Raw genomic sequence first — 23,777 nt, 5'->3', positions numbered from 1 at the left:
TTAGTTTTCGAGGACTAAAACGAAGGTTTCGAAAATAATGAGGACCAAATTGTACCTTACTTTGAAACAGGGACGAAAACCAGAAACGACCAATATAACCCTTGTTATTATATAATCAATTGAAAATGATACTAATATATTGTGAAAAAATAATAATGAAAAAGAAATTCAAATACTAATATTTGTTAAAATTTTCAGATATAATTAATAATTAAGTATCTATATTTTATTTTTTATTATTCGTTTTGCTTTTTATATTTGTTTTCTATTTGTTGGTGAAAACATATAAGATGATTTCTTTTTGTTTTATCGAATGTATTCTTGAATTAAGGTATTTTTTCTGACTCTCTTAACATTATTTATACTTTCATGGATTATTCTTAACAGTTTCCACATTTTTTGAGCAGTTTTATGGACAAAAATTTTGTAAAACTCATCAATATTTAAAGTACGTGAAATAATGGTAGGAACTCTTATATCATTTTAAGTTTTTCTTTTCTTTTCTTCAGTAGTTCATTGATCACAGGATTTAATTTCCTACACATTGTTAACTGTAATAGTAGGAATAAAAGGACCATGTATAACAGCTTCCCAAATATTACTATTAATAGATTCAATAAATATTTGCATTCTGACTTTCTAGAACGCATAATTTTCACAAGTAAATAATGCAGGTCTGTTAATAGAAGCATCATCTATAAAAGTTTGATATTGTCCTGTCATTTGAATGACTATCAAAGCAAACTCTGATACCAATTGTCAGAGTTGCCCAACACAATAAGTGATACAATTAACCAAGTAGGTGAGTGAATTGGTTTCTTACTACAAATCGTGCCTTTTAAAATTTTATCTCAATTAAACTTACTTAGCAGATAAAATTAACAAAGTAAAGAGAGTAAGGAAGAGAAAATTTGCATAGATGGTTTTATACTGGTTCGAAACTTACTAATCCTACATCCAGTTGCTAATATCAAAAGAGACTAAACACATTTCCCCTAGACACACTAAAGGATGATCACTTCCTTCGATACACAAAGGAACATCGGATCTCAGAATCATCGAATCTCAAAATCTAATTTTTCTTAAATTGGATTTCGATATCTGATGTTTATTCTTTCGAATTTTTATATCCGATACAATATTTTTGGTATATTCTTTTAATTATATTATTTGTAAATGTTTATTAGATTATTTTAAATTTTTTTATTATATTATTTCTAAATGTTTAATTAGATAATTTGTATGAGTTAATTTAATTTACAAAAAAAAATTAATTTATTTTAAATTAATAATTCTTTTTAAAAATGATATAAAAAATTTAAAATATTTTTTAGATAGTGTTAAGTATTATCAATTCGTTAAAATAATATAAAATAAATATTAAATATTTATAAACAAAATTATTTAATTCATAATTAATTTAATTAGTTCAAATATTTGTATATTTATAAAATCCTACCATTTCATTAAAACATAACTATATATCTTAAAATTATAAAAACAACTACCGTGTTTATTAAAAATTAATCAATATCTTAACGAAAGACATTACATGTATTTTAAAAAATTATAGAGATACATAGTAAAACCCTTTGAGATACATAATGAAATGCCTGTGTGACATGTGATCAAGGTTTTGTTCTTCTGCACCTCCCATTGTTTTCTCCCCGCACCTCTAAAACATGTAATCTCCAAATATTCCTAATTATAAAAAATACTTGTGTATCTCCTTCTTTTTAATATTTTTTGGATTAAATGTTTTAGAAGATATTTTGGATTCAAAAATATATTATGAAATAATTAGTTTATAATATATAACAATATATTCTAAATTAAGTGTTTTCAAAATGTATTTTTAAATCTACAAATATCATTCCAAATCCTCAGTCTCAAGTATAAAAGTATTTTTTCAGATAGATTATTTTAAAAGATATTTTTGAATCTAAAAATAAATTTTGAAATACCTAATCTAAAATATATATAAAATTTAGTCCAAATTAGATGTTTCAAAAAGTATTTCCATATTTTAAAATATGATTTAATATATTTAATCCGAAATACAAAAATATTTTCTGAATTAGATGGTCTAAAAGCCCACAATTAGTTTTCAAGCTCAATGACAATAATTATATTCTCCAAAGGGATATTTTAGTTTAGGGGGTGCAAGAAGAAAAGCTTTGTGATCAATAACCCAAAAGCTTTCTGGACCAAAATAACATAACATCTCTCTAGATCTGGGTAAGCTCTCGTGTTCAAAATCTCCATTGGTTATTTTGATACTTCAAGAGAGTTTGAATTTCTGTTAGAAATATCTACTTATATTTAATTTCGCAGTGTCTTAAATATAGTCATTTTGGAGAGAGGACATTTGATGTAAAAGAATCATGTTCTAAATAGATAATGTGATGACTGAAAAAATGAAAAATAAAATAAAATACAACTTTAAAAAAGTTATGAACAATTTTTTATTCATAAATATAGAGTTTGAAAAAATAGTTGATAAATCATTAGTAATTTCTAAAATTAAATAGAAATTTGATTAGATCCATTTTTTTAGAATTTTTTTTTGTGTGTGTGATGATGGATTAGATAATTTCTCTTGCAGTTTGTAGATAATTGATAATATAGACTTTCTGCAACAGTATTCAAAATGAAGTAACTTGTTTTTATCGGTTGAAAATGTGAATATTGAATATAAACAAAAAAAGGCAGAACTTTATGGAGGAAATATAGAATGAGTGGACCAAGAACAATTAATTTTATCTGCAGATTTTATGTTTGATTTATTAAAAGTTTTCCACTGCCTTTTTTTAATAAATAATACTAAATGTCATCATAGGTTATTTTTTATTTTATAAAATATTAAAATTAAAATATATTTAATAAAAAAAAATCTTCATTTTCTTCCATTTTTCCTGTTTGACCGTATGACAGTTAGCCTCTATGCTGGCGCAGTCATCTTCTGTCACTGCACGGAAAACTAGCCACCAGTTACCCTAATTTTGGTTCAAATAGATTTTTAAAACTCATATATAAACCAATTTAACTTATACAAAAATATTTTATTTTTCCATTTTTTTAAAGCTAATATTTTTCGCTCCTCTTTAAAGAAAAATGAGCAAATTAAAAGACAAATGCAGGATTGGGAAATCAGTTGAAAATTAAATGGTCAAGAGACATAATAAAAAATTGGAAATAATTAAAGAACTTGGAAAGTAATTTAGCACTTTTTAAAGAAAAAAATTGAGAAAGAAAAATAAATAGAAATTGAAGAATCACAGTTTATTTTTATTTTTTTAAAATAATTAAACAAAAGTAATATTGTGGTGTAATGTAAAAAAGAAAAAAGTAAGGAAGAGGATTATATTACAGGAGCAGATACATAAATTCCTATTCCTAGGTCTGAAATAAATAAGAGACTTTGAAGAGATTAGGTTGTGCTGTCTATTCTATTCTATTCTCTCACACTCTCATTCGCACACTCTCATTCTCTCTCTCTTTGCGGCTAGGGTTTTAGGTCTTTACCCTCGCATTTCCTTCAATCGTCTTCTTCTCTTTGATCTCCCACACGTTTCAGTTTTGTTCAAAATGGAAACTTTGCTAGTTTAAAACCAAGTAGTGGTCGAGGCTTTGTGTTTGGGAACGTACAGTCTTGTTTTGGGATTGGGAAAAACAGATTCTGAGAGATGGCAACCATGAACCCCTTTGATTTGTTGGGTGACGACGCAGAGGACCCTTCTCAGCTCATCGCGGCCGAGCAACTCAAGGCGGCGGCAGCGGCTGCGGCGGCCGCGGCGGCTCCCAAGAAGGCGCCTGTTCAGCAGAACAAGCCAGCTCAGCTGCCCACTAAGCCTCCTCCTCCTGCTCAAGCTGGTGAGATTTTCAACTAATCGAAGTCTTGTTTTTTGGTTTTTCTGGTTTTGCATTTTTGGTTGGGTGGATTGGAAGAGTGTTAATCGAGTTTGTTTGATGATTGTGCTGAGATATCTGTCGTTTTGGGATTGTTTTTGTTTGTCAATGGGTGGGTTGTTTGGTTCAATGGGTTTACTTGACTAAGTTGTGCTGTGTGTTTTTGTTGTCTTTGTATGTTATTGTTGATTAATTTACATTTGCCTTTGATCATGATTTTCTTGTTGTATGTGTTTGATACATTTATTCATTGTCAGGGTGTTGTTTTAGCCTGCTTGTTGGGATTTGCGCAGGTGATCTAAAGTCACAATAAAATGCTAACCGATGTGATTTTTGGTAAATGTTCATATGTCTGGTTTCATGTTGTGGAATTGATTCTGGGACTAGCTTGATTTTGAGTTAGAAAAACTTTAACTAGCTTTTTGCACTAGATAAAAAACATTGAGTTTTACAAATTTGGTTTTATATTAAAATCATAAAAATATCTATCGCACCACTGCCAAATGAATTTCATTTATAATAAATATTGCAAACAGTTGTGTGTATATGAAGGTTGGTTGTGTATGTTGGAAGGGTATTACGTGGTAGTGGTGTTCTCTAAGTTTTCTCGCGAGGTATTGTGTATTGGATACATAATGCATTGTTAGTTGTGAGGAGGGTAATCTGATGTGAGTTTTTGTTGAAATTACTTTCTGTGATAACTCATGAGTAAATTACAATGTGTTACATATTTCATTTAAAACTGCTCTTTTTTTGTAATTTGTTTACGGACATTTTCCATTTCAAACTGTTATTTTTGTAGGAATTTGGGTATGACATTGCCAGAATTAATTGGTTAAAGTTTTTTTAGTTGGTTGATTTTTTGTTGGAAATTGTCCTTGTAATTCTGAATGTTTATTGACAATCTTTATGTTCTTTTGATTTCACATTTTCTGCTTCTGTCCTGTTGATAGTTAGGGAGTCCAGAAATGAGCCTTTTCGTGGAGGCCGTGGAGGTGGACGAGGTGGTGGACGTGGGTTTGGACGTGGTCGTGGGTTTGGTAGGGACTCTTCCAATGATGAGAATTCGTTTCCTGGCACTGGAGCTCCTTACAATTCGGGTTCTTTTGAAGAAGGAGATGCTGGGAAGTCTTCTGAAAGACGTGGTTATGGTGGACCACGAGGTCCTTATCGTGGTGGGCGCCGTGGAGGTTTTAGCAATGGTGAAACTGGTGAAGGTGAAGAAGGACGCCCTCGTAGAGCATTTGATCGTCGCAGTGGGACGGGCCGAGGGTGATGCTACTATTGATAACAAATCTCTGTTTGATTTATGTTTTGTAAGTACTGATGTCCTTTGGTCTACTCGCAGAAATGAATTTAAACGTGAAGGTGCTGGACGTGGTAACTGGGGAACGCAAAATGATGATATTACCCAGTAAGCATTCTTCTCAAAATTTTGTATTCTATTATTTGAATAGTAGTATTATTTACATTGTTTATAGGAAATTCTGCTTTTAATTATTGCTATTTATATTCTTTTCCTCCTGGTTTATATTAGGGAAACTGAGGAAGTTGTGAATGAAACTGAAAAGAATTTGGGAGATGAGAAGCCTGCAGTTGAAGTAGAAGTAGCTGATGGAAACAAGGACAATCCTGCTAATGACACTGAAGAGAAAGAGCCTGAAGATAAGGTGATTTCCAACCCTAATCTATGCTTTTACTTACCATATTGGTCAGCTTTTTGCAAGTGTCTGTCATTTTTCATGTGTATTTGTTTTTATTGATTAATAAATGCAGTGCATGGCTATGTTTACGAACTATCTGGTGTAATTGCTTGATCCCCCACATCCCATTTCCTTGGTCACCTTGGGGTCCATAAGGACTAACGTCGGATGATATCATCAAATTGAATGTCAACATCTTATGTTGTCATATAGCCTCATTGATAACAATTTATGGATTTGTCTGTATATATATTCCGTTGATATACTCATTTTATGTTACCACTTGCGGTTTACTTTCTACGTTCACCTTCTCTGGTGGTTAATTACCTAAGATGTGTTTTTAATTATAAATTTATTAATCTGTTGGTATTGTGCTGTTCATTCGCTAGGAGATGACTCTGGAGGAATACGAGAAAGTGCTGGAAGAGAGAAGGAAGGCCTTCCAAGCACTCAAGACTGAAGGAAGAAAGGTGGACACTAAAGAGTTTGCATCCATGCAACCCTTGTCAAGCAAAAAGGACAATCATGACATATTCATTAAACTGGTGAATACATTTTAAACCATCGACTTCAATCTATCTTCTGTTCATATGTTGGTAATACCTGCTAACATGTGTTGACACATTTGTCTTTTTTCCAGGGATCTGATAAAGATAAGCGAAAGGAGGCTTTTGAGAAGGAAGAAAAATCCAAAAAGGTTTGACTTTCTTGAATTTTCTTGTTATTTCTCCTAGATTGTCATTTTCTTCTTCTCAATTAGGTCGTTATCATGAAAGATTAGCAAGCAAGTATCACTGTCCCACATTTCATGGTTTATTATGTATTTGGGAATTATAAGAAAATTTAAAGTTAAAAAATATTTTTTCTATAAAATTTAAAATATAACCAAATGTTAACAAATTAATTGTTTAGTATTTCAAAAGTAATTCAATTAATAGAATACCATTTCAATAGTTTTAATTTTATCTGATTTTATTTAATGTTTATTGGTGAAATATATGTATTAACTAAAATAATTAAGGGAATCTAGTCAAATGTGTGGCTAACTAGTTTTCAAGAATGAGGACTTAATTTTTAATATACGGGTAATTGATTACTTCTATTCTCAATAGTCTAAACTTTTCTTTACATGCTTCACTCAGACACTCGGGTGTGCCCCTGCTTGCCTGTGTGACTGACCAGTGTGTGGATTCTTTAATATCAATCTCCTGATCTCATGCTACTTAGAATATGCAATATATGTCATTTGAGAGACAATAATCATTAAACTGAAATGTTCTGTGCTGGTTAACAAAGATTTTTCTCAACAGCGATATTAATTTTGTGCTGATTTTCACATTAAAAAGGATAATTTTTATTTTTCAACAGTAAATAATTTGTACATTAAAGGAGTTTTCACTGTCATACAGACACAGATAATCATGTTTGGTAATTTTCTTGACCTCTGCTATAACTATCTTGAAAGACATGTCAATAGTGATTTCAAAATGGTTATTTGTAATTTTTTTGCGCTAATCTTTTTAATGCTTCTTTGTGACTTCTGTAGTCTGTTCCCAACTTTGTTATCTGAACTGGGTGCCATGTTCTGCTTATTTCTGCATTTTCAAATAGTCTTGCTTGGTATTTATATATCCACAACATTTTCTTTTTCCTGTTTTATACAAATTTTAGGTTGGCTGTTTTGGAAAGTAAAATGTATTTTTCTTTTGTATAAAATGAATAGTTGATTTCTTTGATCTTTGTTTCTGTTCCATTATCTTTTGTTCTTCTGACTAAATCTTGTTTCATTCATCATATTTTTAGTCTGTTAGCATCACCGAATTCCTGAAGCCTGCTGAAGGGGAAACTTACTACAGCCCAGGTGGACGTGGTAGGGGCCGTGGTCGTGGCTCTCGTGGTGGTTTTCGTGGAGGTGTTACCAACAGTGCACCTGCCCCATCCATTGAAGATCCTGGGCATTTCCCAACCTTGGGTGGCAAGTGAGGTTTCCCAGAACCCTTTTGACATATCCTTGTCATATTTTCAGTTTTGGGTTCTCATTTGAACTTATGCAGGAAAAGAACTACGGTTATTGGATTTCCTGGTTCAGAAGGGTCATTTAATTATGTCTTAACATGTAAATTTAGGTTGTTCTTCATACGGTCCTGTATCCCTTGTAGCCTGTTTCCCCATATGCTTTGCTTTTGTCTGCGTTTGACATATTGGGGTATATGGTGGGGGGAAGGTGGTAAGAGACATAAGTGTTGTTGAGTTTCCTTTTCTTCATAGATAGACAACTCAGTTTTGCTTCAGATTTTGGTTTCTTATCTTCAATCCCAGTCAAACAAGAATAAGTTGGAACATAAGTTGAAGACGTCCTTGGTTATTTTTTTTTTGTACCAGGGCTCTTTCTCTGCCTGGTGCCAGTGCTTAGCACTACCTAAATTTCTCTAGATAGCGTTACATAATGAGTTAGATCATAATTGGACTATTCTATTCGGTGATCTTTGGGTAGAATGTTACATTTTGTAATCTGTGTGCTACTTTCTTAAATTCACTTTAAACAAACAACCCAACCCAACATTTTAAGAACTCACGCTTCACATCACTCTTAACCATTATTTTTATACCGATAATTTGAACTGATTACATCTTAAAATTTCTCTTCCATTACGGGTTAGTTTAATGTAATGATGATTTATATTCGTAATTTTAAACTATATTTTGATACAACAATTCTCCTGATGTATTGATGTAAAATTTTTTAAGGATATTTTTTTGTTATGGATGTGTGTAATCTAACAAAAATACAAAGAAAAGTAATGTGATTTTTTTTCTCGAGTCATTTACAATTGCTTTCAAATGTTATGTGCATCCCTGTATGCTAAGCCTGTCGTGTGGCACTTGTTGAAAAGTAACAATAGTTGTGTGAATATTCGAAGTTTGATGTCATCTTACTAAAGGGCTTAACAAAAATGTAAAAAAGTCAGCTTCTTCATACGCTCCTAAACAGTTTTTGTAACTTTTTAGTTTCTACAATATGGTCAAAGAATTCGAAGAATCTTTAATATTTAGGTATCAATCTTTATGGGATGGGTGTGGTTTTTGAATTAGATAACATTATTAACTAAATCATGGTCAGAAAAACATAAGCATGTTGATCCAATTAATTATGTTTAGATAAAAGTTGATTCAATTAGATTAAGACTAAAACAGCTGCAAAAGCTTATAAAAGATGTTTTTTTTTTTTAAAATTTAACGTACTATTCTGATTATTTTTTTAATTATTTTGTGTACTTTTAATTATACATATAACTATTAAGCTCAAGTATGGATGTATTTGGTACGCGGGAATATACGAGGATAAAGGATAAATATGTTCAAATGCGTAAATTATATTATTGTTTTCGTATTGTGTATTTCTTTAGGTAAAGAATGGAAAAACAAATAAGATTGCATAATTTAGATCTAAGTTATCTTATTATAATGGTGTTATCTATAAGTATATATAAGGAAATAGATTGTTTTAATTTGTATGTCTTATTTTTTCTTTTTAAATTCAGTTATTTCTCTTAATGTATTTAGATTTTTGAATCATTTACATCTTTTAATAATACATCACAAACCACATGTGTAAGTATCACTATTGTAATTTTTTTTAAATATACAGGTTCTTTTTTTAATTAGTCATCACCTTTGTACGAAAAAAAAAATACTTTTCTAACTACTTTAGCTTTTCTTCATCAAACAATTTTACCTTTAACAAATTAAAATAATTTTTGTTTGAGAAAATATACAACTTTTAGTAAAAACCGAGTGCACACTATAACATTACACAATTAACTCAATTGGTCATACATTTTCATTGTGAATCCATTTAAAATTTTATTTGATGATATTCTTTTTATAAATCACACTAATGCGAGGAAGAAACTGATTTAAAATTTAAATTATATGCACCCATATTAATTAAGTAGAAGACATTAATATTATAAAATTTTGATTTCACAATATAATTATAAATTTTCATAACCTAACAATATTTGGTCACTTATACCATGTCACCTTTTCAAATTAGATCATCTTTCCTAACCTTTATTCCTTGATCGAATTGTGGCTATATGCTATATTCAAACTGTTTTTTGTTGAGATGACATGATTAGTAGACAATTGTTTTAAGTATGCAATTATAAGTTTAATCCTTAATCTTTTTAAGTATAAAGAAACATCTTTAAAAAGAAGTAAAGTCCTCAAGTGGATGTTGACTTTTTGAGGAATTATTCCTTCACTTTCTACAGCTAGCTAAGGACATTTAAATGGCCACGGTTCAATACTCCAACTTATAATAAGAAAAGAAAAAGAAAACCAACTCAGCTTAGCTTGTTCTTAAAGGGTGAACAAAAAATAATTTTATGGTTAGTCTAGTAGGTGCTAATGAATCCACTCCACCTTCTAATGAATTTCAACCGAGGAATTTAGTACACAATAACAATAGAGCTTAGAAATAACTTAATGTTAGAGTCATAATAAAAAACCACTCAGTATATATGCTAAAATAATCATTATAAGAATTAATAATATATTGATTTTCAAATGAATGGAATTTATTCTTAATGCTAAAAAGATCAAATGAAAAGATGGTGTTTTAAACTATTTATAGAAATTCAATTAAAGTTTTATACTTCATTTTCAAACGAAAAAAGACGGTATTTTAACATTTTTCCCGAAAGAGCATAACATAGCCGAATCAAACGAGGAAATAACGGGTCTATGACAAGAAATTGTTCATGCAGTTCTGACAGCACACACAGAATAAACTAGTAGCCAAACGGTTGAATAGAAACATATATTTAGTAGTAGGAAATTATATACTTTGCACAAGCCACATCATTAAGTATATTCAAAGAATGGGATCGTCTAGGTCAGTTTTAAACCAACAAACAAATTCTGACATTGGTCCACTATTTGGCGAAATTAAAAAAAAAAATTCTTACACGAATGTGACTAAAATATAATGGATCTGAATTACTGGTTAGGAAGAGCAGCATCCACCTTTCTGTGCAACTGGCTGTCCCCTGATCTGCACTGTTGGAGGCCTTGCATTATTTGCAGGTTGGCTTGCCATTCTACGTTCACACACGAAAGAAAGTTACCATCAGATTAGCTTGGAAGGAATAGTTTGCCAGACAAGAAAAATTCCATGAATGTGATCTCTGTTTCTGTTTATACTTAAATCATCATTATGAAATTAGGGGAAAGGTAAAGCATAAAGTTAATATATATAGTTTAATACCCAGAACTTGTGCATTGTGTTTTATACCCTTGCTCCTTGGGGCTACTCTTTGACTCTTTCGTTGGGAAAAGATAAAGTTTTAAGACATTCACATAGGAGATTTTAAAAGAGAAAATACTGTTAGCTGCAAGTTGCTCTGGAGACAGAAAAGGGAAGGGCAATGGAAATTCGGATTTCAAAAATAGTTCATCGGCCACGACTTTTTACCCGACTTAGTCAACCTCCTTACAACACCAAGTTATTCAGTCAGAGTAAGTGCGGATATGGCTTAAATTGGAATGGTTATGGTACCAGCATAGTGAGATGTCACCCATGCAAGCCTCTGAATGTTCATCATAGTAATGATACTTTTAGTCCAGAGATGACCCTCTAGGATTTTCACCTCAACGATATCTTGTGAGATTGGAGAACTAAATCCCTTTTGCCTCTCCCAGAGCTTATTCACTTAAAAGCAAATTACAGCCTTTCAGCAAACTCCTAACACAAGTTTTGACTCTGGAGATTGGCATAGCATAATTATATTTATTTTGAAAAATCTTTGCCGTGTTTGGCAGATGATTTCATAAACCAATAGACATAAAAACAGCCAAGTACCCATATGTTTTCTTATATATTTTAATGCAAAGAACATGAGCTACAGTGTAATTATTCGTTAGAGTAAATAGGCAACAATTATTTCCTGGGCTTGCTTCTAAGGCCATCAAGTTGCACTGAAATTTTGGAGTTTTCTTGAATATCCATTAAGTTAGAAACAGTCAGGAATGTATACCTATCCTTGATTGATGCAGACATTGCCATGAAAGCTTGTTCAACGTTTGTAGCATCTTTAGCACTTGTTTCCATAAAAGGTATGCCTATTTCATCTGCAAATGCCTGTTAAAGATCAAAGAATAGAAAGGTAGCGTAAGGGTAACTGAAAAAACTATATAAGATTAGTGAGTTAATAACTCAGCGACAGCACTATGTGTGAACAAAACGTTGAAGCTTAATCTGAAAAAAATTAAAGGGATGTGCATCAAAGCCATACTTTAGCTGTATCATATGACACAGCTCTATTTTCTGTCAGATCGCACTTGTTGCCAACCAAAAGCTTGTTAACACTATCACTTGCATAGCGGTCAATTTCACTGAGCCACTGCTTCACATTATTGAAACTGTCTTCATCTGTCACATCATAAACAATCTGCCAGAGGAACCAGTCAGTAAAGCATGCAAGGATGGACCATAAAAGGGGAAATCAACATCTAAATGCACATGCCAAGAAAATCATCACCCACAATGATCCCATGGGCTCCACGGTAGTAGCTACTGGTGATTGTCCTAAATCGTTCTTGCCCAGCTGTGTCCCACTACGTATAAATCAGATCATAAATCAATGCAGAAAAATATGTCAATACAACTATGGATATTGGTGATCCACATGGTACTGAAGCATGACGACTTAAAGCAAAACTATTTGTCCAACAAAACGATTAAAAAAGATATGTCAAGCTCACTGAAGATCAACAGATAAAGGACAAAGCCAATCAGATACATACGATTTGGAGTTTGATGGTCTTTCCATCCTGCTCAACTGTACGTATTTTCTACAAAATTTGACGTAAAATGATTAGTTTAGACAATGCTTCAAACAATTCTGGCCAAAAATGTATACACTGCTAGCTAAAAATTTGTAGACTTGTACTCACAAAATCAACTCCAATGGTGCTGATGTAGCTCTCTATGTATGAATCATCCTGTAGCATAATGTAGAAATTATTATATAGTTAATCCAAACAACACCGTTAAGCTAAATGTGCCATCTTTAAGAACCAAGACCACCCATCATGCAGTGCGAAGCTACTTAAGTTAGAAAGTCAGATGAGTATCACACTCTCAAAAAAGTAGACTAAATGACAGAAATATTTCATGACATTGGCTGTATGCTTCGTTATTTACTACCAGTTTAGTGAAACTCACATAACCTTTTAATCAACCAAAACATGTTAATAATTCTGTTTTCCACTGTTTTTTTTTTTCTAATTAGACATTCTCCAAAAGTCAAATTCACTTGTTCAAATCACACCAAAACCAACAAAAGGAGATCGCATTACTTTCAGCATAATCCAACAGGAAATAATTTTAGAAAAAGGGTATTCAGTGCATCTGCAGTGTTGAATTACATTGCAATCTTCTTTATTTATTTTTTTTCTGCACTTTCGGAATAGAGGGGCTACTCTGCTTACAAGGAGTTTGATCTTCCTATTTTTCTATTCAGTTATAAAATTCCCATCAAATTACCCAGCAAAAAGGTATTACTTACTTTCCTAAAAGCATGAATAGATAAACTAAATGATAAACCATAAATTTTGTGAACATTTTATACATGGGGAAAACATACGTTCTTACACATGTAGAAGTAAAGGCTACTCCACTAATTCATTTTTTCACTTTTTCTTTTACATATTGTAGAGCTCCAACAGACTAAAACCTCAAACAAGGAAACAGCTATCCTTTTGAAGGATGTCGTAGTTACCAATTACCATATTTATATACAGCAAACGCAAAGGATGGTATTGTTCTCTAGGACAAGAGATGTAAACAAGACAGTCGTAGTAACAATAATTAACTGGTATAAAAAAGGTTGACAGCTTACTGCAAATCTCAGAAGAAGACATGATTTACCAACACCAGAGTCTCCAATAAGAAGGAGCTTGAACAGATAATCACTGCAAACAATAACCACATCATATTAACTTTTGTATCCTATAATAGACTGTGCACAGACACAGAAGCAACCATTTCTCTTTCATACACAAGCATTTAGATAACAGTTTAAATCGAAAGCAATCATAATGTCTCGATTCATTAAGAACTATAAACCAATATAACACAGCGTCGTTTTCTTTTTCTCTTATTGCTTTATCTATAAGTGGAATAGCCAAACACCATATAAACAACAATCCAAATCCCATACTTCCGATGTGAGAAGTCAACGGCCATATTAATCTAAAAACTAACAACCTTGCAGACAACCTCCCACTTTTCCCCTATTCTCACATGTTTAACATAATTTGATGATTCTCCCAATGAGCTGCTACTCAAATCATACAAAACACAAATACAACTACCGAACAGTATGCGAAGTTCAACTTTCAATTCAGTTCGTGAGGACAGATATTGATCAGGGCAAAGGAAAAATGGAACCATAAGAACTCAAATGACTCTTTGAAATCAACGGGGAACAAGACCACTCTATCTCTGTACTTCAAAATCAATCATAAAGACACAGAAACAGAGATCACGAAAATCAAGCAGAACCCCCCCCCCCCCCCCCCCAAAAAAAGGATAAAAATACCAAGCGGATCAAAATTTATAAAAACACACGAATCTAGGGTTTCACGGCAACAATATTTGAGGCTAACAGAACCAAAGCAATATTCTACAATTTAACTGCCATCCCCACATACTCTTTTGGCATGGAACATAGAAAAAGAGAAAAAGTAACGAATTTCAACCAAATTATACACGATTCGAGGGAAAAGGGAACAGATAAACGTACTACTCGGGATTCATTTCGAGGGAAGAAAGTGGGGACCGGAGATTCGCCGGAGATCGGGGAGATGTCGCCGGAGACAGGTCCTGGAAGGAAGCTTCTCCTCGGAATTTCAGAAGAATCGGACGCAAAAAGGAATCGAAATCTAAAGACAACCTCGCTGGTTTCGCTTGCTTGTGCTTCTTTACTTTTGAATGAAAATCTCGTGGAAACGTGACAAATACGGTGACGTATTTGTTTTTGATGATGGTTCGTGTAGCCTAGAAGAAGAATCAATTAATCAGATTGACCCACTTATATCCTATTTTTTTAGCCATTCTTTGTTGTATTCGGTGAAATAGAACCGAATAACTGAAACCAAAAAGAGAATTAAAGTAAAATGCTCAAATTATTTTAATTAATTGATAATGAGTGAAATATAAGAAAAGATTAAAAGAAAATCAACTGGGAATGAGTTACAAGGAAAGATGAGTACGTGTTTTTCTAGGAACTCAATTTTTTGCTATATAAAATTTATAATTAAAATAAATTAATTACTTAAAATAAAAATTCATTTCTGTTTGAAAATATCCATAAAAATAAATATATTGTTTTGTAAATATAGATTTTATTAGAAAAGAAAAACATAAGATTAAAACATTGTTTCAATATTTTTTGATATTGGTTTTTTTTTTTCATATATTTTTTCAATACTATTATCATTTGCTTTAGTAAGAAATTATCATCATAGGTGGAATCACATTTAGAAAAGTGATCTATTATAAAATAAATAAAAATTTAAATTTTGAAAATAAATTCTTTTGACGTTTAAAACTTATAACATGAAATAACATATACATTTTCATAACAAACAACGAAGTCTTGATTTATAGAATTTTCAATTCAAATATATTTATCCGCGGACTTTAATATTCCAAATATTCTTTAATGTTAGAATAATAATATTTTGACAATATTTTTTTGACAACATTTTAATATTATCGTGTCATTTTGTGATTGATTCAAAATTATTTTATAATTAATTATAATAATCATAAACACCAACACCGACCAATCACAGAATAACACATAAATGATGTTAAAATATTGTCAAAAAATTTATCAAAATATCATTATTCTTCAAAATTATGTACACCTAACATCGTTTATAAAGTTCTTTGTTAAGATACATTCGTCTTCTGGTTTTGACATTTTAAGAACTTTCTCTGTCATAAACCTACCAACTAAAGTGATTCTTTAAAGCGTCAACATGTTTGGTCAACAATGACCGATGATATCCGAAAAGATTAAGTACCATTGGTTTTAATTTTACCTCAAAGTAAAATTGTATTTCTCGGTCAACTCTGAACAATCCAAACTATTATCATATTCACAATTTTTAACTAAAGTTCACTTATACAAAAAGTAAAATCGTCTTTAAAAATTTCAATTAAAAAGTAAATTAAAAATAATAACTTTCACCATCCATGTTACGCACACACCCCTTAATCCATAAAATTCATAAAATCTTTAAAAAATATTCTTTCATCAAAATAAAATTTAATGTAAATAGTGATATTTTGAACTGCCATTATTCACATTATATTACTTCATTTTTAATTAGTAATCCATATTTATAATTTATAATCCTTCCGTGTCTATAAATTCTTAATTAATTTTATTACATCATTTTTAATCTGTAATCCATATTTATAATTTATAATCCATCCGTATTTATTAATTCTTAATTAATTTTGTAATTTAATAAAATCTGCTTTTTTATAATGATAAATAAAAAACATAAAAAAGTATAACACTGCAAACACAAAAATTAAGTAACTTATAATTTCAATGGTGGATTAAGATAACATGGTATATTTGCTCACAATTATAATGAAAATATAAAGAAAAATACAAAGAATTGATAGTTCAGATTTTACATTAAAATATATAAAAAAAAAACACAGTTAATATGTTGTGCTTCCTTCATCTGATTCTCTTGTAAGACGAGACACCACTTCCAATATTAAATTCCTATAATAAAGTATATGAGTAATATTTTATTGATATAAATTTAGATAGCAATATAATATAAGAACTTTCGATAATTTTGTTTGTTAAGAATGTAGAGAGACTATATAGTTTTGCCGTCCTTGAACTCACAACAGCTACAACGTACCTTCTTCCGTCTAAGGCCACAACCTGTTCACAATGTACAAACAATTAATAGGGTATGCACTGTACAACCTAATCTATGTTTGCTTTCACTGGAATACAGAAAATTTGTAAAATACCTTAGCAGGTGCAACAGTATATCTACACCAGTGCTGGTGGACTTAGTCCAGTAATTCCAAGAAGATGAGTTTTATGGATTTTTTGGATCGTCTGTTATGAATAGAGTTCTTCCTCTCTTGTTTCGGTACTCATTTTTCATGTATAGATGATAGTATACCAGTAAAAACACTTCGACGTCCAAATTAATTAGGTGAATCAAATAAAGAAAAGTATTATAAACGTGAACTTAAACTATTTATCTCTGGATGAGTATATTATTTATAAGATAATTATAGATTCATGAGTTGGAACACTGACTCATGAAGTTGACTTGCAATTTTGTCTTGTCTAGAAGACATATGTAAAATTTCAGTAAACTCAGTAAAATAATTATAGTTGCCTTCAGTTTACGATACCGATAATAAATACTTGATAATCGTTCTATTGTAGAGCAAATGCAAAAAAAAAAAAGGTAAGGAATGATCGAGGAGTTAACTTTTGTCGCACCGGCCAATCGCCAAAGTGATCACCAAGAACACCATACTTGTTCTAATTAACGTGACTCGCAAAAGTGATCCATACTAATGTATCAAACCATCCATTACCAGTGTTTGGTGATGCTACTAAATTATAATATATTCAAGTTTATTAAATTATAATATATCAGCAAAAAGATGAAAATCATGATGATAGTAAGTTTCTTACCGATACAGAATAAACATATCAAAATATATGCTTACAATATCCTGACAAAGGAGCGAACAAGAAAAACTGTGATGAATGAAAATAAGAGGGCGAACAGGTTACTGATAATCGTTTCATCATTAAACCAAAATCTATGTAAGTGGTTTGATACACTAGAATGGATCACCATGGCGTATCACATGATTCTGCAGAGACTGAAAGGCACAAAAATAAAGGAAGTGATTAGAAATTAAAGAGATATATAATAATGGCATATACCTCATGTTTTGAATTGGTGGCTGTGGCTGGTGATAGCTTTGCAGTGTACTATTTATAGATGGATTGAATGAAATGATATTTGAATTTAGACGCTGTGGCGTAAGTGATGAATTGGTACGATTATTGAATTATTATGCTTTTTACTCAACAACCATTCATCCATGAGTTAGATTTGTTGTGGGTGGAGACACACGAACGACAACGTATCTCTCCATTCTCACGCAACTTCATTACTCCTTTAATTCAATTTAGGACTGAGACATATTTATATTTATTTCATATATATATATTATAAACGTAAAAAATAAATTTTTATATTTAAAAGAAAAAAATAAAAAAGTAAAGAAAGATAATAAAGATTTGTATTTATTAAAGTATTATTTCTGATCTAAGAAGTAATATCTTTTAGATTCCCACACCTAACCCTATTCATGTGCTTTTTCCACTGTAATTCTATTAAAGTATTAATTCTAAATAAAATGTTATCATGCAACCTTCTCCAAAATATACTTTTTATAATAGTTTAGATCTAAACGTCTACAGAATGAAAATATTATAAGTTGATTTTTCTACAACCTAACACAACATTACATAGTATATAATTGTCGGATAATATAAAAAGATCTTTTTTCAAATGGTACAGTTTATTTCTCGACATCTATGTTATTTGTCCCCAGATAATTTATTTAGGTATTTATTATAGTCACAATTCACATCATATGCATAATTACTTAATAAATAAATAAACTTATTTATTTTCAAAAATAAAATTTTAAGTAAATTTTTATATTAAAATTTATTCATTTTAATTCCTTTGTGACTTAATATCTTCGATACAGAGTTTTTCTTTTTCTAATTTAAGAAACCTTTCATACAAAACTTCTGAAATTTAAAGTTCCAAACAACATTTATTTTCCACATATAAAATTATGAACTCTTTTCTATAATATATAACAGTTAATTTTATCTTTTTTAAGTCTTTTTTAGCAAAATTTTATAATTTTATATATTAATAATTTATATACTTAACAACGACAATTTATATTCGGTGGAAATAATTATATATATTTAAATAATAAATAAAACAATTTCCTAAGACTTTTGTTTAATTTAATGGATTTGGGAAAGAATTATTGAATAAATTTGAGAGGATTTGAAAATAAATTTTGTTGTTGTTTATTTGAGTGGATTTATAGGTAGGTGAGAGTCAATATGTAAGTAAATTTTTTTAATCTGTCACATCAATCAAATCTTTCACTAATTCTCACAAACGTTCGTTGCTTCCAAATTCACTCTCACTTACTTCCAAATTCACTCAAATAAACAATAAAAAAAATTATCTTGAAATCCTCTCACATTCATTCAATCACTCTCCTTCAATTCTATTAAAGTGAACAAAGAGTAAATGTTGTAAGAAAAATGTTTATGATGTGAATGATCCATGACTGAAATTTGTTATTAATTTCTTATCTAAACTTTATATATCACACTTATTCAACTTCAAGTAATGTTTTATTTGTCTAATGGCTTTTTTATTTTATCACTAGTATATATAAAAAGAATTATTAACAAAAAAAAATTCCAACCACATGTTACACATACCTACCAAACAACCTACATCAAAGTTTAATGCAGAAAACTTTCCCCTTTTAGAAAAGTTTCCTTAATATGAAAGATTAAGAATGACGGATATGCATTGTATAAAATAATGGATCCACCCGACAAAATCTTCCTAACTACAAATTAACCGATCAAATTCTTCACTATTACAAAATAAAAACCATTACCCTATAAAACCTGACAATAGATATATACATCAGACCATAAAGAGAGTAAAACTACCAAAAAAATATATTAAAATGAAGAAACCTCTTAAAAAAAGTTAAATAGTGAAATTTTAGCCAAAATAGAGCTTCTACCGCCGAAGAAAACTCTCTTCTTTCTTGCGTGCCTTTTACTTCACGTTTTCGTTTCCTTTAACAAAGGTTTAAACAAGAAATAAATGATTTATTTATAAATAGTTTTGTTATAAAGAAGTTTCATTATTTTAAAACGTATCATCTCTCTAGAAATCACTTTTCTAGAATTCTCTACCTTCTCTTTAAGAGTTCTAACTCCCGAGTCTTCTCTTTGACGATCAGGAGGTACCTAATTGACCATGACAACGAGGTCTACATTTCTACCCAATCAGTTTCTTCAATAGAGCAAGTAAGTTGCAACTCTTTTTCCCCTTCCATTCCCAAATATGTTTTAGAGGAATCGTGTACTGCTGTCACTAGTACAAAAACAGTGTATAACGTCACGCGTTTAACGTCCAACCAATGAATAACCAACGTTAAAAATGACCGTGACATTTTTGTAAATAAATGCAATTATTAAACGTCGTTTAGAATTGTAATTCGACGTAAAACGATATAAAACGTCAAATGCCCCAACGTTAGACATCAAAAGGTTAGTGAATTCAATAAAAAATTGACCGATTATTTTCGTGCTTTTGTCCTTCATAGGCGCATTCTGCTTTCTCTGTCATTGGTGACGACACTTTATTCCAACGAACCCACCTTTTGAAGGTTAGTTTTCGTTTTCGTTTTGAAGAACTTATTTGTTGAACTTGTTTATTATAGTTTGGTTGAACTTGTTTATTATAGTTTGGTTGAACTTGTTTGTTGTTGGTTATTGTTGCTTGTTCTTGATACTACGTTCATAGTTCTTGCTTTATAAAATACCAAAAACTGAAATTTGTTGTTTTTCTGTTTTTGAGGTCTCGTAGAGTTGTAAAAAAGTATCACAATTAATTAAAAAAACAAAAAAAGGTGATTAACATCGTATATTAACAAAATTGGACGTTAAGTTAATGTCGTATATTGACAAAATTCGACGTTAACTTAACGTCGAACTTTTTAAATTCGACGTCAATTTAACGTCTCCTAATATGACATCGTTCACGAATTCGCCGTTAAAAGTCCAAAATATTCGACGTTGTACGCGATTTTTGTACTGGTGTGCATGTCTCTCTTACTCGTTCTTGGTTCATCTAGAGTTCTAAGGACTCTATCCATTTTCAATTTGGTGTTTTGTAGGTTCGTCTAGGTATTCCTTGTGGTTCAAGTAATCGGCGGAGCGTTCTTAGAGTTGGGCAGTTTCTTTGAGAGGTAAGGGAAGCTAGTGTTTGCCTTTAAATTGGATTATAATGTATGAAATTATGACTGCTGGTATGTATGTTATTGTATATTGTTGGATATGTCTAAAATGATCTTGTTAGTGTTAATTGTGTTTGATTAAGAAGAATAAGTGGTAGGATGTTTGATTCCTTGTGTGAATTTAGAGTAACCTTGTGAATGTGGTTGGTATGATTGGGTTGGTGTTAATTTTGGTTGAAAGGTTAAGAGTATAGATGTGAGTAGAATTATAGGTTAATTTTGTTCTAAAATGGAAGTTGGAAGAGGTAAATTGGTGAGATTGGGGTTGGTTGGAGTAATATGAATTTCTAAGGTTGGTTTGGTGTTGTTTAAGACTTGTTAAAGTGGTGAATGTGTTAAAATCTGGTTTAGAAATAATTAGTAGTAAGTTGGTGTTATTTTGGTTAGTTTTAAGATTCATTTTGGGGGTTTGGACTAGTGATATTTTGAATCAATGGTTCTGTGCCCAAATAAAAAGTCTGGGATGTGTTAGTAAGTCATTTCTGACTTGTAGAGTTCTTAAGTTACTTAAAAATGAGCTAGAACTTGTAGAATTCAATTTTGGTCTCTAAAGTGAGGTTTTTAATTATGTTTGGATTGAAATCTTGTGATTAATCAATTTAAAATGAGTTTAGGTTAGTTTAGATATGTTTAGTTAAGTCAATTCTAGTTTAGAATATAATTTAGGAGTGTTAGAAGTTCGAAAAGATGCATATGATAGGTCATGAGGGGTTGAAGGGTGCAAATTCTGCAGATTTAATGCTGCAGAATTAGGTAGTCTCGTTAAGCGAGTGTGTGTCCGCTGAGCGAGCAGAACACTTCTAGCTGAGCGAGAGTTGTCGCTGAGCAAGTAGAGCCCACTGTTTTTGTTTTCGCTGAGCGAGTCTTGGTGGCTGAGCGAGTGGGCTGACAGATACTTTTAGCGAAGCAAATAGACTTGGTGGTTGAGCAAAAATATCATATTTTTCACTAAGTTTTTATATATTTTCTTAAAATGGGTTCAACATATGTGAAGGTTTGAATGATTGATTTATATTAATACTTATTGTGAATTATGAATTGAGTTATAATATGAATTGGAAACGAAAATGTGTATATGGTTTCAAAGTTGTGAAAATGAGTTCCAAGGAGGAACTTCTTGGTGGTGGTTTCAAGTATTGATAGTATGAAGGTTTAATTGCTTGTTTTGTCCCCAGTTTGGCTGTAATGTGTCAAGTTAGTCCACAATTTTAAGAAAGTTTCAATTACGTCCAAACTTGGTTTAAAAATGTCAATTTCGTCCAAACGTAGTAAAATTTGCTTCAATCAAGTCCCTTCCGTTAAATCCACATAAACGGACGTTAATTCTTTTTCTCTCTCCTCTGTTGCTCTGCTCCTCTCCTCTGCTCCTCTGCACAACAGCATACCCTCTCTTTCTTACCTGTCTTTTTCTTCCCATATGCGTCATTTCCCGCGTTGTTATAATTGTCGATTCAAGCATTAATCAACAATAGTAGCAGTTTTTATAAAATTTATTTTATCATCAGGAATTTATTTATTTCGTTTATTGTCCATCATTAATTAATATTTTTTAGGTATATAATGAAAAAATAATAATATATTTTTAAAAGGCTTATTTTAGTACATACATTTCTTATACACACAACAATTATGACATAAAATAAGTATTCTTGAATAATTTTGAGATTTTATTTTCACACTTTTTTATAAGGGCTAGAAGACGTATGGACCTACAGACATACATATATATATATATATATATATATATATATATATATATATATATATATATATATATAATGCAATCAAACTCAATTTGTAAGGTATAGAATTATAACAAACAAAACAAAATGTTTGGAGAAATTGAGGAATAAAATTAAAATAAAAAGACCTCTAGAAGGTATATAAGAATACATAAAAAAGAAAACTTTAATTAAACACATCAAATTTAAAATGTTGTTGTTTTTAAAGTTTGATAATTTTATCACACTTTTATCTTAAAATGCAATTTTTGTAAACTAGAAAAATTCATGTTTATAAACTAATTTATGCATAATGTGAAACTCTCAGTATACTATAAAAGGATACTTTAATTAATTAGTTTATATAATTTTTAATTCAAAGTAACACGTAATCTCAAAACTAATGCTTCTATATACTGTTTTTTTGTCAAATATTTTGAAGGAAACTGTCAACTTACTCGTATAAAAAATAATGACTATCAAAATCTTAGAATAATAATTCATGTGTATTTTTCTTTCTATTTTACTCGATCTTCTTATTTATATTTAATATATATGAAACTTAAATTCAGACTTATTCCTAACACATGTACGCATATGGGAAGAAAAAGACATGTAAGAAAGAGAGGGTCTGCTGTTGTGCAGAGGAGCAGAGGAGAGGAGCAGAGCAACAGAGGAGAGAGAAAAAAAATTAACGTCCGTTTATGTGGATTTAACGGAAGGGACTTGATTGAAGCAAATTTTACTACGTTTGGACGAAATTGACATTTTTAAACCAAGTTTGGACGTAATTGAAACTTTCTTAAAATTGTGGACTAACTTGACACATTACAGCCAAACTGGGGACAAAACAAGCAATTAAACCATAGTATGAATGACCGGAGTTAAGCTGGGATTTATCCTGACATTCTAATGATCTCCATGCTTATGTAGAGAGTGATGAGTCATGTCGTGAGAATAACAGGAGGTCCGAGCCTGCGGTGCCTTTCTCTAGTTGGTAAAATGGCGTTTTTAGTACTAACCTGGTGTGGTAGCTTAGGGTAGTCCAGTTGTTCCACCACACTGGTGCATGAACTTCTGTAACTCAACATTTCGTACAATATCCGGATAGTCAGTCTAAGTCTTTGCATGTTAAGATGTTTGGGTTGATGTATGTTATATAAATGAATTATGTATGTTATGTTATAAACGTGATATGATTTCTTTGGTATCTAGCTTACC

At 30.8% G+C, this 23,777-nt stretch overlaps 2 protein-coding genes across 2 annotated transcripts; one reads left to right on the top strand and one right to left on the bottom strand.

The window, feature by feature from the left end:
- Positions 1 to 3,426: 3,426 nt before the first annotated feature.
- Positions 3,427 to 7,903, top strand: LOC124840519 (RGG repeats nuclear RNA binding protein A-like). Its single transcript, XM_047316584.2, has 7 exons — positions 3,427 to 3,873; positions 4,863 to 5,181; positions 5,258 to 5,323; positions 5,447 to 5,579; positions 6,002 to 6,157; positions 6,253 to 6,309; positions 7,416 to 7,903. The coding sequence occupies exons 1-7, from the start codon at positions 3,687 to 3,689 to the stop codon at positions 7,593 to 7,595; spliced, it is 1,098 nt and encodes a 365-aa protein (XP_047172540.1). The 5' UTR covers positions 3,427 to 3,686; the 3' UTR covers positions 7,596 to 7,903.
- A 2,501-nt stretch (positions 7,904 to 10,404) lies between these two features.
- On the bottom strand, positions 10,405 to 14,681 carry LOC124840520 (ras-related protein RABD2a). The gene is made up of 8 exons (XM_047316585.2): positions 14,426 to 14,681; positions 13,520 to 13,592; positions 12,573 to 12,620; positions 12,423 to 12,470; positions 12,162 to 12,233; positions 11,912 to 12,067; positions 11,654 to 11,757; positions 10,405 to 10,717 (listed from the first exon to the last, which is right to left on the bottom strand). The coding sequence occupies exons 1-8, from the start codon at positions 14,437 to 14,439 to the stop codon at positions 10,624 to 10,626; spliced, it is 609 nt and encodes a 202-aa protein (XP_047172541.1). The 5' UTR covers positions 14,440 to 14,681; the 3' UTR covers positions 10,405 to 10,623.
- Between the last annotated feature and the right edge of the window lie 9,096 nt (positions 14,682 to 23,777).

Source organism: Vigna umbellata, chromosome 4, assembly GCF_029865625.1.
Source record: "Vigna umbellata cultivar VRB3 chromosome 4, Vumbellata_1.0, whole genome shotgun sequence".
Lineage (NCBI taxonomy): Eukaryota > Viridiplantae > Streptophyta > Magnoliopsida > Fabales > Fabaceae > Vigna > Vigna umbellata.
Note: the sequence above shows the minus strand (reverse complement) of the source record. Positions and strands in the feature narration are given on the sequence as shown.

Coding starts and splice junctions, on each gene's coding strand:
- LOC124840520 (XM_047316585.2), bottom strand. Junction 12,471..12,572: donor GCACCATTGGAGTTGATTTT/GTGAGTACAAGT, acceptor CAAATTTTGTAG/AAAATACGTACAGTTGAGCA. Junction 11,758..11,911: donor TGTCATATGATACAGCTAAA/GTATGGCTTTGA, acceptor GATCTTTAACAG/GCATTTGCAGATGAAATAGG.
- LOC124840519 (XM_047316584.2), top strand. CDS start 3,687: ATGGCAACCATGAACCCCTTTGATTTGTTGGGTGACGACGCAGAGGAC. Junction 5,580..6,001: donor AGAAAGAGCCTGAAGATAAG/GTGATTTCCAAC, acceptor TTCATTCGCTAG/GAGATGACTCTGGAGGAATA. Junction 6,310..7,415: donor AGGAAGAAAAATCCAAAAAG/GTTTGACTTTCT, acceptor TCATATTTTTAG/TCTGTTAGCATCACCGAATT.